Source organism: Anas platyrhynchos, chromosome 18 (genome assembly GCF_047663525.1).
Source record: "Anas platyrhynchos isolate ZD024472 breed Pekin duck chromosome 18, IASCAAS_PekinDuck_T2T, whole genome shotgun sequence".
NCBI lineage: Eukaryota > Metazoa > Chordata > Aves > Anseriformes > Anatidae > Anas > Anas platyrhynchos.
This window is the reverse complement of record NC_092604.1, coordinates 14,462,063-14,475,723: the sequence shown is the minus strand read 5'-3', so window position 1 is coordinate 14,475,723 and position 13,661 is coordinate 14,462,063. Positions and strand designations below refer to the sequence as shown.

The window sequence follows — 13,661 nt, the reverse complement described above, 5'->3', positions numbered from 1 at the left end:
GTTCTCATATGAATGTCTGTTTAACTATTTATTTGGCAGACATATCAGTAGAAGGGAATGCCTTAGGTGCTTTTCTTGAAGAGTTGTTTTTGTTTCTTAACTTGGAAGCATGCTGTAGAATTTTAATTCCCACAGCACTAGATTTATATAATCACCTTTTGTCACATCACATAGCTATCCTTAAATTGTTGTAATTAGGTTTTTGAGCTCTGAGTTTATTATTCTCCTTTTCAGATCTTTCCACTACTTTCCCTTTGCTGATTTCCTCTGGGCTGCTTACGTACATGCCCTATAGCTTTAGGGTTTATAAGTGTCTTGAGGTAATCATGTTCTTATCAGTGGCAAGTGCATTAGATGCCTCATTTAGAATAAGGGAGTGCATACAACAACTACTGTTTGTTAGCTTGTTTTTCTAAAAGGTGTGGAAAAAAATCTCTAGATGTTCAGAATCATGCTTCAGAGCAAACCTGACACTGGCCATATTGAATCATCAAATGGTTTTGGTTGGAAACAACTTTTCAAGACCTTTTAGTCCGACCTCCCTGCCATGGTCAGGTACATCTTTCAGTAGATGAGGTTGCCCAAAGCCTCATCCGGCCTGACTTTGAACACTTCAGGAGATGAGACATCCACATCTTCTCTGGGCAACCTGTTCCAGTGCCTCACCACTCTCATAGATTAGATAAAAGGAATAAATTCTTCGCTAGATCTACCGTCTTTCCATTTGAAACTATTACGCCTTGTGCTGTCACTACGTGCCCTTGTAAAATGTCTCTCTCTCTCTTTCTTATAAGCCTCCTTTAAGTATTGAAAGGCCACGATAAAGTCTCCTCAGAGCCTTCTTTTATCCAGGCTAAAAGAACACAGCTTTCTCAGCCTTTCTTGTAGGTGTTCCAGCCCTCTTATCATTTTTGTGACCCTTCTCTGGATCCACTTTAACAGGTCCATGACCTTCTTGTGCTGGGGGCACCTGAGCTGAGCACAGTACTCCAGGTTGTATCTCACAGGGGCAGTGTGGAGTGGGGGAGTATCACTTCCCTCGACCTTCTAGGCCACACTTCTTTTTGTGCAGCACAGGATATGATTAACTTTCTGGGCTGAAGGTAGACATTACTGGCTCGTGTCAGATTTGTCATCCACCAGTATATAGTTGGTCTCCAGCTGTTAGAACTCAACACTCTGGAAATCTCCCTAGCTGAATAATGTGTTTGTTCAGTTGTACAAAAACATGGAGGAAATTACTTATGCTGTCACGGTTCTACCAAATGTGTTACTGGTTTTTGTTCTGTGATTTTTAACCACGTTCTAGTGCTATAGATTATATTCTCTTGAATGTTCTGGTATAAAAACAAAAACTTAAAACCTGTCTGTCCAAACAACTTTTTTTTTTTTTTAAAAAAAAAAAGGATTAAATGTCCCTAAAATACGCACTTTTTCAGATAGGTACTTTTTACCCAAAAGTCTATGAATTGAATACTCACAGTGCAAGAACAGGATCTGTATGTGTCACACAGATAAAATAATTAGAAATCTGGTTGTTTTATTGTTTTTTTACCACATTATATCTGTTTGCTCAATATCAGCTGAAGTGACATTTACCCAAACTAAGGGTAAAATGTGGTTCTTTTCATATCATTGGGAGTTGCCCATTTTGGCTGGACCTGATGAAATTCATCCTGAAACCCTTGCAGAACCAGCTGAGATTACCTGAGAGGCATTTGCAGTCATCTCTGAAGACACCTGGCGGGTGGGTGACATTTTTGAAGGTCTGAAAAGGGTAGTTGTATCTGAAGCTTAGTTTATGAAGCTTCTAGAATAGATAATTGCATTTAATAGTCAAAACACTGTAATGATTGGTTAAACCTGAAGAGAGAGATGTTACAAGCCATTTTGAGGTAACAGGATTAGGCATTACTGGCATCAATTCATGATGCTTCGAGCATATTTTGATAAAGACTTTTTGTGTAAAAAGTTGAAGAGATTTTTGACTGCAGTTGTGGGTGCTTTCTGAATCGTTTAGAGGAGAGAAAGGTCTTCTGTTCTTGCTAGTATCCTTGCCTCTTGTTTTGTATTTGTATACCATAGTGAAACTGAGATCTGGAGTGGAAGTTATCGTTGCCCTTTATTTTCAGACTATGCCTTAGTCTAGTTTTCCACATGGTTTTCTGGAGACCCTCTTCCTATCCCCATGGTGACTGATGTTGGCTGATAAAGGAAAATGAGAAAAATAATGAGTTAGATGGGTAAAAGCAATCTTATATTGGGTGTACAAATTGGTATTAAAGACTATATGGGTTTTTAGGATATAATAATATGTTACAAGGTTAATTTTGTATGTACTTTAAATGTGTCCTTCTGATGTACTTCAAGTGCATCGATGTAGAACTGGTCTTTTAAGACTCAAGCAGGAAGACTGATGTTTGTGTTATGAAAATGTTCACATAGAATGTGGTATTATCCAGCACTCAGTTCTAACAACCAGGTTTGAGATCACTTTAAGGCAGCTCATTTCAGAAAAAAATCCTGTTTCCACTGCTTTCTAGTACCCTCTGTATTTCTGGGAGAGAGGAAATGTTAACAGTGAAACTAGACCTGAAGATAATGCTATCAATGAGATTTTTCAGGTCAACATACCAAAAGAAGGGGATATTTCAGGCACCAACAATACATCTGGTATTAATGACAGATGCAGAAATTGCTTTGGTAGCAGTGCTCTCTTTTCTAATGTTGATTAAATTTGTCTTAGTAATGAGAGATGAGTTATAGAAGTGGATCCACTTTGTCCTCCAAACATGTTTGTTTATTTTTTTGCTACAACTTATTTTGTGAAACACCTAGACATGGCGAGGGGGAAGGAGGAAGAGCTCCTTCACTTGGAATAATCAAGTCTGTAGGAGGTGAAGAAAAACTCTCTTAAAAAAAAACGACACCAAAGAAAAGCTTGGATGATAGTCAGTTTCATGAGCAGCTACAGATATATGTAACACCGCAGTGGGGTTATTTGGGACATTTGCAAAACAACTAGTATCCTGAAAGAGGAACGCATTGAGGAGTGCTATCTCTAGGATGCATCCTATAGGACACACCTGACAAAGAGACAGAGCTGAATTAATGAGTAGTAAGGCTGTTCCTGAACATTTGATTTAACTTATGTTTTCTGGCCTTCCTTTCAAAAGGGTGAATTTTGCTTGTCATTCTTCCTCCATGAACTCATTCATGGAAGCACACATTCTTGTGTGTACATTCTTGAAAAGAGAGAGATTGCATATATTTTATTTTCCTTTTATCGATGTTGACAGTGAGAATTTGCTGGTTGATCAGTGTTTCAAGTTGTGGTGGACTTAAGGATACATTGCATCTTCTTTTCTCTTACACTTTTTATGGGAAAAGAAGGTCATAAAGGTTCCAGAAGCTGCCCTGATTCATGTTTATCTATTATCAGAATTGAAGGCAGCACATGTGATCTTGCTTTTGTATTTACAGATGGAACCACACTGACTATATATTAAGAAAGTGTGCTTATGTTTCCAGCTATACCAGCTAGACTAGTAAGAGAGTGTACCTTTGTCAGAAAATCTTGCTTTACTTGCATTTTAAGAAACTTGGCTTTTAGTTAGGAAACTACTCTTAACAATAGCTTATTTCCAACTGCAAATAGTAGTGTATCATTTATTTATTTATTTATTTTAAATTTCAGAGTTGTGTATTCCACTCATGTCTCTCTTTGTGGAAAAAACATTTAGCCGTGGTGGTGGGTGCTGTGCTATTTTTGCAGTTGGAAATATGCCTTGAACCTAACTTGCCTAACTTTGAAGAACTGATAAGCAAAAACAGTCCACATCCAAAAGGTTTTCAGATTCTGTTAAGGATCCAGGTATCAGCTGCTAGGCTGAATGGTTCCAGAATTTAAAGTTAACCTTTCTTCTCTTGCCTTTAGTTTGTATCTGTCGTATTTTGACCATCTTCTAGCAGTGTAGGTTTCACTGTTTTGAGGCTCCTATTATTTATTGCTGCAGCACCATCTGATGGGAAACTCTGCTAGTGAACTGAAAGGGTTGCTTACTGGAATTGTAGAGTCTAGATAGAGTTCACAAGCAGTCTTCCTGTCACATTGCTGCTTACACTCAGAGAAGCAAAATTGTTTAACTTTGCTTTTATGGCAATGCTCTGTCTGTTAGGTGCTTCATCTCTTTGGAAGTATTAATTTCAAACCACCACTGTCTTTTTCTAATTTGCTGTTTCCTGACTTTCTCCATCTTCAGGAAAAGACTCTCGTCTCCTTGTCTTCAGATTGAGTGCTGTCCAAAAAGATATAGAAACAAAGCAGATGATAAGAAGCAAATATGACTGCAGAGAAAATAAATTGGAGAGAACAAAAGGTGGCTTTATTATCTTGTATTAAACGTGTCCACTGTGGTATTGTGCCAGTAGTTGCCAGGGTTTATTAGCTCCCTTGAGGCTGTTGTAGGTATTCACCTTTAGTTTTATCTCTGGGCAGTTAATTCAAACTTCAAACTTATGCGTGAAAACAACATAGGGTACAGTCCAGCCTATCATTTGAGAACTTGGTAAAAAATAAAAATAAAAAAAAAATACCATGTTACTTGGCAATCACTGCTGATGAAAAGCTCTGGTGAAAAAGAGATATGTCGCTTTCAGGATTGTGGGGTATAAGAAAAATTATGCATGGATGTAAGACTGAAATAAAGGTCACTGTGAGGTAGAAGAACAATGGCAAATCTTTTTTTAATTAGTAGTGCTTAGAATAGTTTGAGTATTGCAGATTATTTTAGTAGATGTAAACATTTTCCGATATTCAGCATCAAGCTTCCTTGGAAAGCTGGAAACTGCAGAATAGTAAAGAAAAAAATATATATTTACTCTTTTACTTGCAAAAGGAGTAGGGGGGAAAATAGTTTTCAAAAGAGTTACAGCCTTTTGTCTTTTTCTAGAATTTAATATTATCCTGTTGGGATGTTTGTAATTGTGTGGTGCTCAGGTATCAGATACCCATTGTACTAACCATCATACAAATACAGAACAAAAACAAAAAAAAAAACAGTCCTTCCCCAAATACTTACAACCTAAATTGTTTTTTTTTCTTAGGCTGCCATTTGTATGCCATTAATACTCACCATGGCAGTGAACTGAGGATTGTTGTGGCTATTCGGAACAAACTACTTCTCATCACAAAGAAATACAATCCATGCAACAGTTTAACCAGCAGCTCTCTGCTGTCATTACCTGAATCTCCAGTAGACGAGTTCCAGTACATCCGGGTATGTGTCACTAATCACTAATCACTAATCACTTTTACAGACTGGGCAGCACTCAGCTAGTGGAGGGAAAAAGGCAAAGAGCGTGCATTTTACCATCTGGAACCTCCAGACAGATGTAAGTGAGAAGCAATATGATGGAGATCCATCATTTATATGCCAAAGAAATATTTCAGACTTCTTAAATTGTCATCTTGTTCTGTATCATGCTTCTCTGCTTAGATTACATCCTTGTAAATTCATGGAGTAATGCAGTATTCACACTAAGAGCCTGAAAAATAGAATAATACTATTATTTATCTCATAGGAAATATGCCTTTCTGACCCTCCAGTGGTTATGACACTGGTGGATGGACCTACTGGAGACAGTGACAATATGATCTGTGTGGCATATCGGCATCAGTTTGATTTAGTTAATGAAAGTACCGGGGAGTCCTATAGACTGCATCATGTTGAAGCAAACAAAGTAAGTTTCTAGCATTGAAACTATTTTCTTGCAGAATTGGTCCATGCTGTGCTGACCTCCTGGGAGCAGCATTTATGGAGATCCTCTCATCTCCTTTACTTTTGACTTTTTTAACTTCTACTTTAGAGTACTCGGAGGCGTTTTTTCCTTTTGGAATGTGTGATAATAACCACTCCTAAGAGAGGTAGTTATAAGGTATGACATATTAGGAAAGAGCCTGTGTTTCAAGCTCTGGAATATTGCTGTCAGTATAAATGCAAAGCCATTTTTTCTCCTTTCTTAGACAATATTTTGATTTTTGTCTTTTCTTCATGGTCTCAGTGTTTTATTCTTTAGGATGTTGCAGCAAAATAATTCCAGGTTTTGGCCACCATTATCTCATTCTGATTTGTCTATTTGCATGTACTAAAACTGAAATATTTGTGTATATCTTTTAGTTCTAAACTGCTGCCCAGCCAAGTAATACATTAACTGTACCTTACTAACTGGGACATAGGGTTGGGATTTAAGTAAACATCCTCATTTTTGGAAAAGGGTTCAAATGTTTCCTGTTGCTGGGAAGATAATGATCTTCAGCATTTTGAAAATCAGATAATTTCAATAATTTCTTAATAGAGACGTGAATGTATAGCTTTAAGCGTAATTTTAAAAAAAGAACCTTTTACATGGTTGCTCTTGTGTTCTGTTGACTTCTATGCTCATAATGGTATAAGGGATGTCTCTTTTGATTTGATGCTTCTTGTTGATTTTTTTTTTTTTTAATCTGTATTTTCATTCAGATTTGATGATGAAGAGGGTTGGTACTCCTAGCATTGGCAATACAGTGTTAAGATTCTCCACAGCAATGGGAATCTATTTTAGTCTGGATTAAGAAGAAAATACAATTAAAGAATGTGGACAGTCAAGAATCGCCCCCCTCTGTTCTCTTCCCCAGTAGCCCTTATTTCCTTTGAGAACATAGACAAAGCAGGAAGTTAATTAGATCTGTGCCAGTGATTTTTGTGTTGTTGAAATTGGTTACCAAATTATTTCCACAGGTCACAAAGCAGAAATGTCTTTCAGTTGCTACAAAGGATGGGTCAAAATGTGTTTTGTATAGATATATATAAGCTTCCAGGTCTGTTTAACAGTTCTTGCTTTATATTTGTCTTAAATCAAGAGAACATCTACTTTATTGCACAAAGGAAAGCCATGAAGTTCATGAAGTCAATCTCCAGCCCTGCCCAAGTTGCAAATAGTGTGGTCTAGGAGACATTTGTCTAATCCAGTCTTAAGTATTTCATCAGGGAGGTCTCCTTTTCTGAATGTATATACTACTACTTATGGGTGTCTTGTTTTTCTTTTAATTTAACTGTAAAAGACAAATACAGGATTAACGTATGAGAATATAAGTAGCCTATGCTATGCAAAAAACATTTCAGTTTATCCAGCAGTGGTTTTCAGTTTCTAAATTCAGCTTATTCAGTAATTCTTGAAGTACATCCACGTCAGTCAATGTACATGTTAGTGGTTTTGATCCAGTAATTGGCACTTTTGATCTTTCTGCTAGTCATGATTTTCAGTCAAGCTTTTTAGATTTCACTTTTTGGAAAGAATTGCTATTTTTAGCATAGCATGTTAGTTCAAAGCTATACTGAAATAACTCAGTTTCCCAAAATTTATATTGTCAAGTAAGTTAGGTATGTTTGTATCATTTTATACTGTAGGTATGTATTTATACTGAAGGTACAGAATTGAATATGCATTACTGAAATACAGCATTGAATACAAAAGAAATTGATTTCCATCCTATCGGCATCCTGAAAATGAATCACAAAAGACAAATAGTGTTTTGTTTTGTTTTGTTTTTTTTCTTTTATCTGTAATTGTGCACCAACTGATTTGATTGCTTCTTAGTCAAAACCTGGTCATAGTAACATCAGTATCCTATCTGCCTGATCATTACCCTTTCCTGTTATCATTGCAGGTAAATTTTGTTGCAGCTATTGATGTATATGAAGATGGTGAAGCTGGCCTACTGTTATGTTATAACTGTAAGTAGTTAGGGAAGACTGGAAATAATAATATCTCAATATGTAATTCTTTCTTCATTGGAGTTTAGATCTGTATTTTAAAGTTTCAGTGTTTCATGGAAAGTATTTCAAAATACATTTTTTTTTTCAATTTAAGTGCATGTTAGAAGGACTAGAAATGGAAGTATTGTTTCATTGTGGTGTGTGTAATTGGACAGACATTACCACCTTACTCACAAAAGTCCTATTACTTCAGATCTATCTTATTCTTTGCCTAGTCTCACTCTGGGTGTTTCTAGGACATGTACAAATTTGTATTCCACCCCTTTTCTTCTTTGTGCTTTCCCATTCTGTTATTGTGCTTTCTTTCCTTCTGCACACTTCTTTATGCTGGCACATTTTAAAATTATAATTCTCTTAATCTCTTTTTATAAAACGGCCTTGGATTTAATATGCATATGCTTTTCTGTGCTGTACATGTGTAGTTTTGCTTTCAGTCCTCAGGAAAATCAAAGTTATGAGTATGAAACGTCCTTTATGAGGTGATGCTGAAGGACAAAGCACAACTTTCTGTTTCAGATGGCATGTCTTATTTGCCTTTCCAAAGAGAGCATTGATGGAAACAATATAAATACATCTACGTATTCTAGCATTGGCCGTTAGATTGGTACCACAGGGAAAAAGTCTCTAAAGCGTATCTTTCTATGCCCTGTGAGGCCTCATTGGTTTTGGTAGTTTAACAAATCCTACCTAGTTCTGGTTCACTCAGTACTGCTTCAGAACTAAAAGGTCTGAGACAGAGTAGTGTGAATTCCCAAACCTGTACTTCTGTGCAGAATCAGTTCTACTCTAATAGGCTCGTCACAGAGCCAAAGCTAACAAACTTGTTTGATCCTAAGGTCCTAAAGCCTGTTGCACAGGGTTGCAGCAACTTGAATCCCTATTTGTAGGGCCCTGTCACAGGGAAACCTCTTTTGGTCTTGTGACAGTTTTAAAATTATGAAAGTATCATCGTGGAACAAGTATGAAAACACATGATTTGACAGTGTTCTAAGTTTGGATTTCAAACAAGACCTTTTTTTTTACTCTTGTGGATATAAAGTTAGTTTAAGTTTAAGGACACCAATTACAGAAAGAAAAAAAAAAAAAAAAGGATTTTACCTAAAAATAGAGAAGTAGTAGATTCACAAGTTATATGGTTAATGAAATCTTGGTATTTGTAGTATCCCATGTGTATTACAATCCTCAAAGAACACAAACTGTGCTAGTATGTGGCTGCTTGAAGGGTAGTTCTTACAGTCAGAGAGGTACAGCTCTGCTTACATCACTTTCAGAAAAGTTCTTAACTATTCCTCTATCCATAGATAAAGTAAGGAGCTGATGATTGCTGAAACAGAACAATACTTACTTTGTGAAATCTGACAAGTTATTAAAATGTAGCTCTATTATTTTTATCTTGTAAATATATTCACAAAGGAAGCACGTTTCCCTTATGGCCTGTTTAGATATAGAGGGACTTCTACATAAGTGTTTGATATTTATCTGTGTATTATCCACACTTCTGTAAAATCTACCTATAATGTTGGTGTTTGTCATTTTATGCTGTGAGATATTGGAGGTTTCTTTTTTTCCTTTTTTTGTTACAGATGTTTGCCAATATAGAAAGGTGTATCCTTTTAATGGAGGTTCTCCACTCGTCCAGTCATCGGCTTACGACTTTCACTTTAGCTGGAATCAAGTTCCTTATGCTGTTGGTAAGAACATACCTCTTTTTACCCTTTTTTCATTACTATTTAGGCTTGCACTTGGCTGTTGGTGGAATTGCAGCATGTGTGCTAGGAATATATAAGAATAAATATAAAATTAAAAATAATTTAACATACATAAATCTATATGTAATATATTAAAATTTAATAAATATGGGTTAATAAATTCCTATAAATAAGAATTTCTTCATGGAGAAGGTGGTTAACCATTAGAATGGACTGCCCAGGGAAGTGGTGGAATCCCTATCCCTGGAGAGGTGTTGACATAACACCAAGGGACATAGTGATGGAACTTGGTAGGTCAGTTTGATTGTTGAACTTGAAGGTTTTTTCCAACCTAGATGATTCTGTGATTCTGTAAGCGTGTTGCATTCATGATGCCACTTCAGCTAAGATTCTGCATATGGTATCTTTGATAAGTGGAGCCTTGGGGCCAAGTTTTTCCTCTGATAATTTTTTTTTTCTCTATCTTTTTTCTGTTTTTTATTTTCCATTCAGTTTATATTCTGCCAGGCATAGAAAGTGAAGTTTTCTTCAGGCTTGTTGTATCTGAATGTCCATCAGTACAGTAGACAAATCTTGTCATAGGAAAGGGAGATACCAGAGTAGGTCAGATGCTCAAGAACTGTTTTCAGGGAGCATCTGAGAAACATTTACATTAATCATTCTTCCTTGCAAAATAATTTTTGTTTCATTGCAGTCTGTGCTTTCCCTTATATCCTTGCGTTCACTACTGATTCCATTGAGATCCGATTAGTGGTGAATGGAAACTTAGTCCACACAGCAGTTGTGCCTGAGCTTCAGCTTGTAGCATCAAGGGTAAGACACAAGAAAAGCATGTTTGACTATTTGTGAGGTGTTGGGACCTAATTCACATAAAGAGTTGCTGAAGCCCAAACTAAACCAAAACTGACACATTTTCTGATTTGCATTAACTGTTAATTTGTGTGCTCTTAGCTTGTAGTGAGTACAGTGAGAATCAGAATTGATCTAACTGTCCTTTATTACTTGCAGTAATGCAGAGCTGAAGTATTTGATTATTTACAGGGCAAATGCTCTTCTGAACATCACAGAAGTTTTCCCCATTTACAGTGAGATAGCCTTTCTGTGGCCAGCTGTAGTTAACTTAGCAGCAATACAGTAACAGTGGTAATAGAACATAGTGGACAAACATTTGAGCTCTTATTCAGCAAGTGTTTAAGAAAGTTTTGCTGTACTAATGATGAGTTCTTTGTGATTTCAGTCAGATATTTATTTTAAAGCTACTGCTGCAGTAACGGGATCATCTCATAGCAGTTCTAAGGAAATGAGTTCAAGTTCTCCTCAAACACCGACAGCTTATGAAATACCAGAATGTCCTCTTTCTTCAGAAGGTAACATGGTTTCCAGGCTGCTTGAAGCTTTGATTATTATCTTTAGTAAAAATGAAATCAATCAGTTAAAAGATTTTGTTTTCATGGCTGAGAGTCTGGAAGATGGAAACCTTATCCATAGATCTGAAACACCTGGCTGAGCTTTTGCCCCATAGTATCTCTTCTGAATGCACAGCAGCACTGTTTTTGAAGAAATCATGTCTGTAGGAGAGGAAGAATTAAGCTTCACTAGCTTAGTGAGTCTTTGGCAATATGGCCAAGACTATAAAGCAAAAAGAGGTATAAAATTGTGGGAAAACTTTCAGACTTCATGTATGCCATTCCTTTCATTTATGAACAGCTAAACTATCTATGGCTAATTAAACTAATGCAAACTAAGGGCAAGAAGTATTTCTAGTCTCAAAAGAGTTAATAAATTTAAAGTTAAAAAATGCACAGTAAATTTGGTGTAACATGATATGTGAACAATTGATCTACAAGGGATAAATAATGGAGAAACAAAGGAACATCAACTAGATAATGCAAGATGTATGTAGATCTTGTTCATTTAGATGTATTTAAATCTGCTGCAGAAGGGGAAAAGAGAAAGGAATCTGAATTTCTGTTTTTAAGACAGGCAATATGCTTTTTCTCAGTAAGCCAAGTTGTCAGTCTGCAAAATGTGGCCGTATTTCTTCCTCCTCCTAGCCTATTTATAGTGAAAGATACAGCACAAGGAAGATCTTTGTTACCTGGGTTAAAAAGCACCCCACATAATGTTTATAACTTTTCTGTATAACTTTTCATTGGAAGTATTTAGAACTGATACTGGTATGAAAGTGTAACATTCTTTTTTCCTTCTGCATTTCAGGTGAAGTTCCAGGCAAAAACCTGTACAAAATTCCTCTCAGTAATCTGGTTGGGCGAAGCATTGAACGACCTCTGAAGTCACCTTTGACTCCCAAAGTCATCACTACTCCAACATCTAGTGGTGTTACCTCTCTTCCTGTTACTCACTCACTATCCTTATCTCGTATGGAAATTAAAGAAATTGCAAGCAGAACACGTAAAGAATTGCTAGGTAAACTTCCCTTGTCTTCTGTATATATATATACCAATTACCAAGTATGTAATTTCTATTTTTTGGACAGTCACAGTCAGATTAGTGATATGCAACCAGTGTTCATAAGTAATTAATACAACGAAACAAATAAACCAGTGTGAAAATGTTATTTGCAAGTACTCTAGATAGCATCTCGTCAAATTATGTCCACATGGAGGCTGGTGACGATTGGTGTCCCTCAGAGGGGTCTGTCTTGGAACCAGTACTGTTTAATATCTTTATCAGTGACATAGAAAATGGGATTGAGTGCACCCTTAGCAAAATTGCAGATGACACCAAGCTGAGTGGTGCAGTTGATACCAAAGAAGGAAGAGATGCCATTCAAAGGGATTTGGACAGGCTGGAGAAGTGGGCCCACAGGAACCTAATGAGGTTCTACTAATCCAAGTGCAAGGTGCTGCACCTGGGTCAGGGAAATCCCAGACATGAGGACAGACTAGGAGAAGCACTCATTGAGAGCGGACCTGCAGAGAAGGACTTGGGAGTTGTGGTGGACAAAAGGCTCGACATGAACCAGCAGTGTGCACTTGCAGGCCAAAAGGCCAACTGCATCCTGGGCTGAATCAACAGAGGAGTGGCCAGCCAGTTAAGGGAGGGGATTGTCCCCCCTCTACTCCGCCCTTCTGAGGCCTCACTTGGAGTATTGCATCCAGGTCTGGACCCCCAGCACAAGAAAGATTTGGACCTGTTAGTGCGAGTACAGAGAAGGGGCTACAAAGATGATCAGAGAACTGGAGCACCCCTCCTGTGAAGAAAGGCTGAGAGAGCTGGGACTGTTCAGCCTGGAGGAGAGAAGGTTACAGGGAGGACCTCACCATGACCTTTCAATAATTAAAGGAGTCTTGTAAAACAGATGGAGAAGGACTCTTTACTCGGATAGATAATGATAGGATGTGGGAAGTGGTCTTAAACTAAAAGAAGATAGATTTAGACTAGACTAGGAGGAAATGCTTCACTGTAAGGGTAGTGAGGCACTGGAACATGTTGCCAAGAGAAGTCGATGCCTCATAACTGGAGGTGTTCAAGGCAAGGCTGGATGGGGCTTTGGCCAACCTGATCTAGTGGGTAGCATCCCTATTTATGGCAGGGGGGTTGGAGTTAGATGATCTTTAAGATCCCTTGTGACACAAGCCATTCTGTGATGATTCTATTATAAGGTAACCATATTCTAAGCCAGCTAGGAACTTTTTAGTTAGTAATGAAAACCATCAAGAGAGATCACAATGTTTTTTGTGAACGTTTTATTTCCTTTTGAGAGTATTAAGACTTTTATTCCTTTATTGAGGCCTTTTGGATGAACCTATTCCCAAGACAGAAGGTGCACAGAAGCAAAAAAAGGCTCCTCGAAGACAGTCAGATCCCAAGCAGGGAGCGGTAAGATCAACTAGTAGTGACAGGTAAATATATGGGCTTTAGAAAATAACCTAAGTTAAGCTGTAAGTATTTTGGGAATTGATTGTCTCTCAACCTTTTTATTCTAATCTTAGTTTGGTATAGACTGACTGAGGCCCTTGTATATTACTGTGAATTTCATCCTACTGTGTATTAGAGTATCTAAATATTATCAGTACTGAAATGGTTATACCTCTTGCTAAAGATATGTTATGAGCAAAGCAAGACTAAATGGGACTTTGTGGGGACCTGGTGCACTTGAAACAGTCAGCAG

General features: G+C 37.3%; 1 protein-coding gene across 2 annotated transcripts in view; it reads left to right on the top strand.

The window, feature by feature from the left end:
* The window catches only part of GARNL3 (GTPase activating Rap/RanGAP domain like 3), a 51,797-nt gene that overhangs the window by 32,145 nt on the left and 5,991 nt on the right, over positions 1–13,661 (top strand). For both annotated transcript variants that reach the window (XM_072025502.1, XM_072025503.1), the window contains exons 20-28: positions 4,263–4,379; positions 5,107–5,279; positions 5,584–5,742; positions 7,709–7,775; positions 9,401–9,508; positions 10,221–10,339; positions 10,764–10,893; positions 11,744–11,953; positions 13,281–13,392. In XM_072025502.1, the coding sequence (XP_071881603.1) occupies positions 4,263–4,379; positions 5,107–5,279; positions 5,584–5,742; positions 7,709–7,775; positions 9,401–9,508; positions 10,221–10,339; positions 10,764–10,893; positions 11,744–11,953; positions 13,281–13,392 (1,195 nt within the window). The remainder of the gene's footprint in view (positions 1–4,262; positions 4,380–5,106; positions 5,280–5,583; positions 5,743–7,708; positions 7,776–9,400; positions 9,509–10,220; positions 10,340–10,763; positions 10,894–11,743; positions 11,954–13,280; positions 13,393–13,661) is intronic.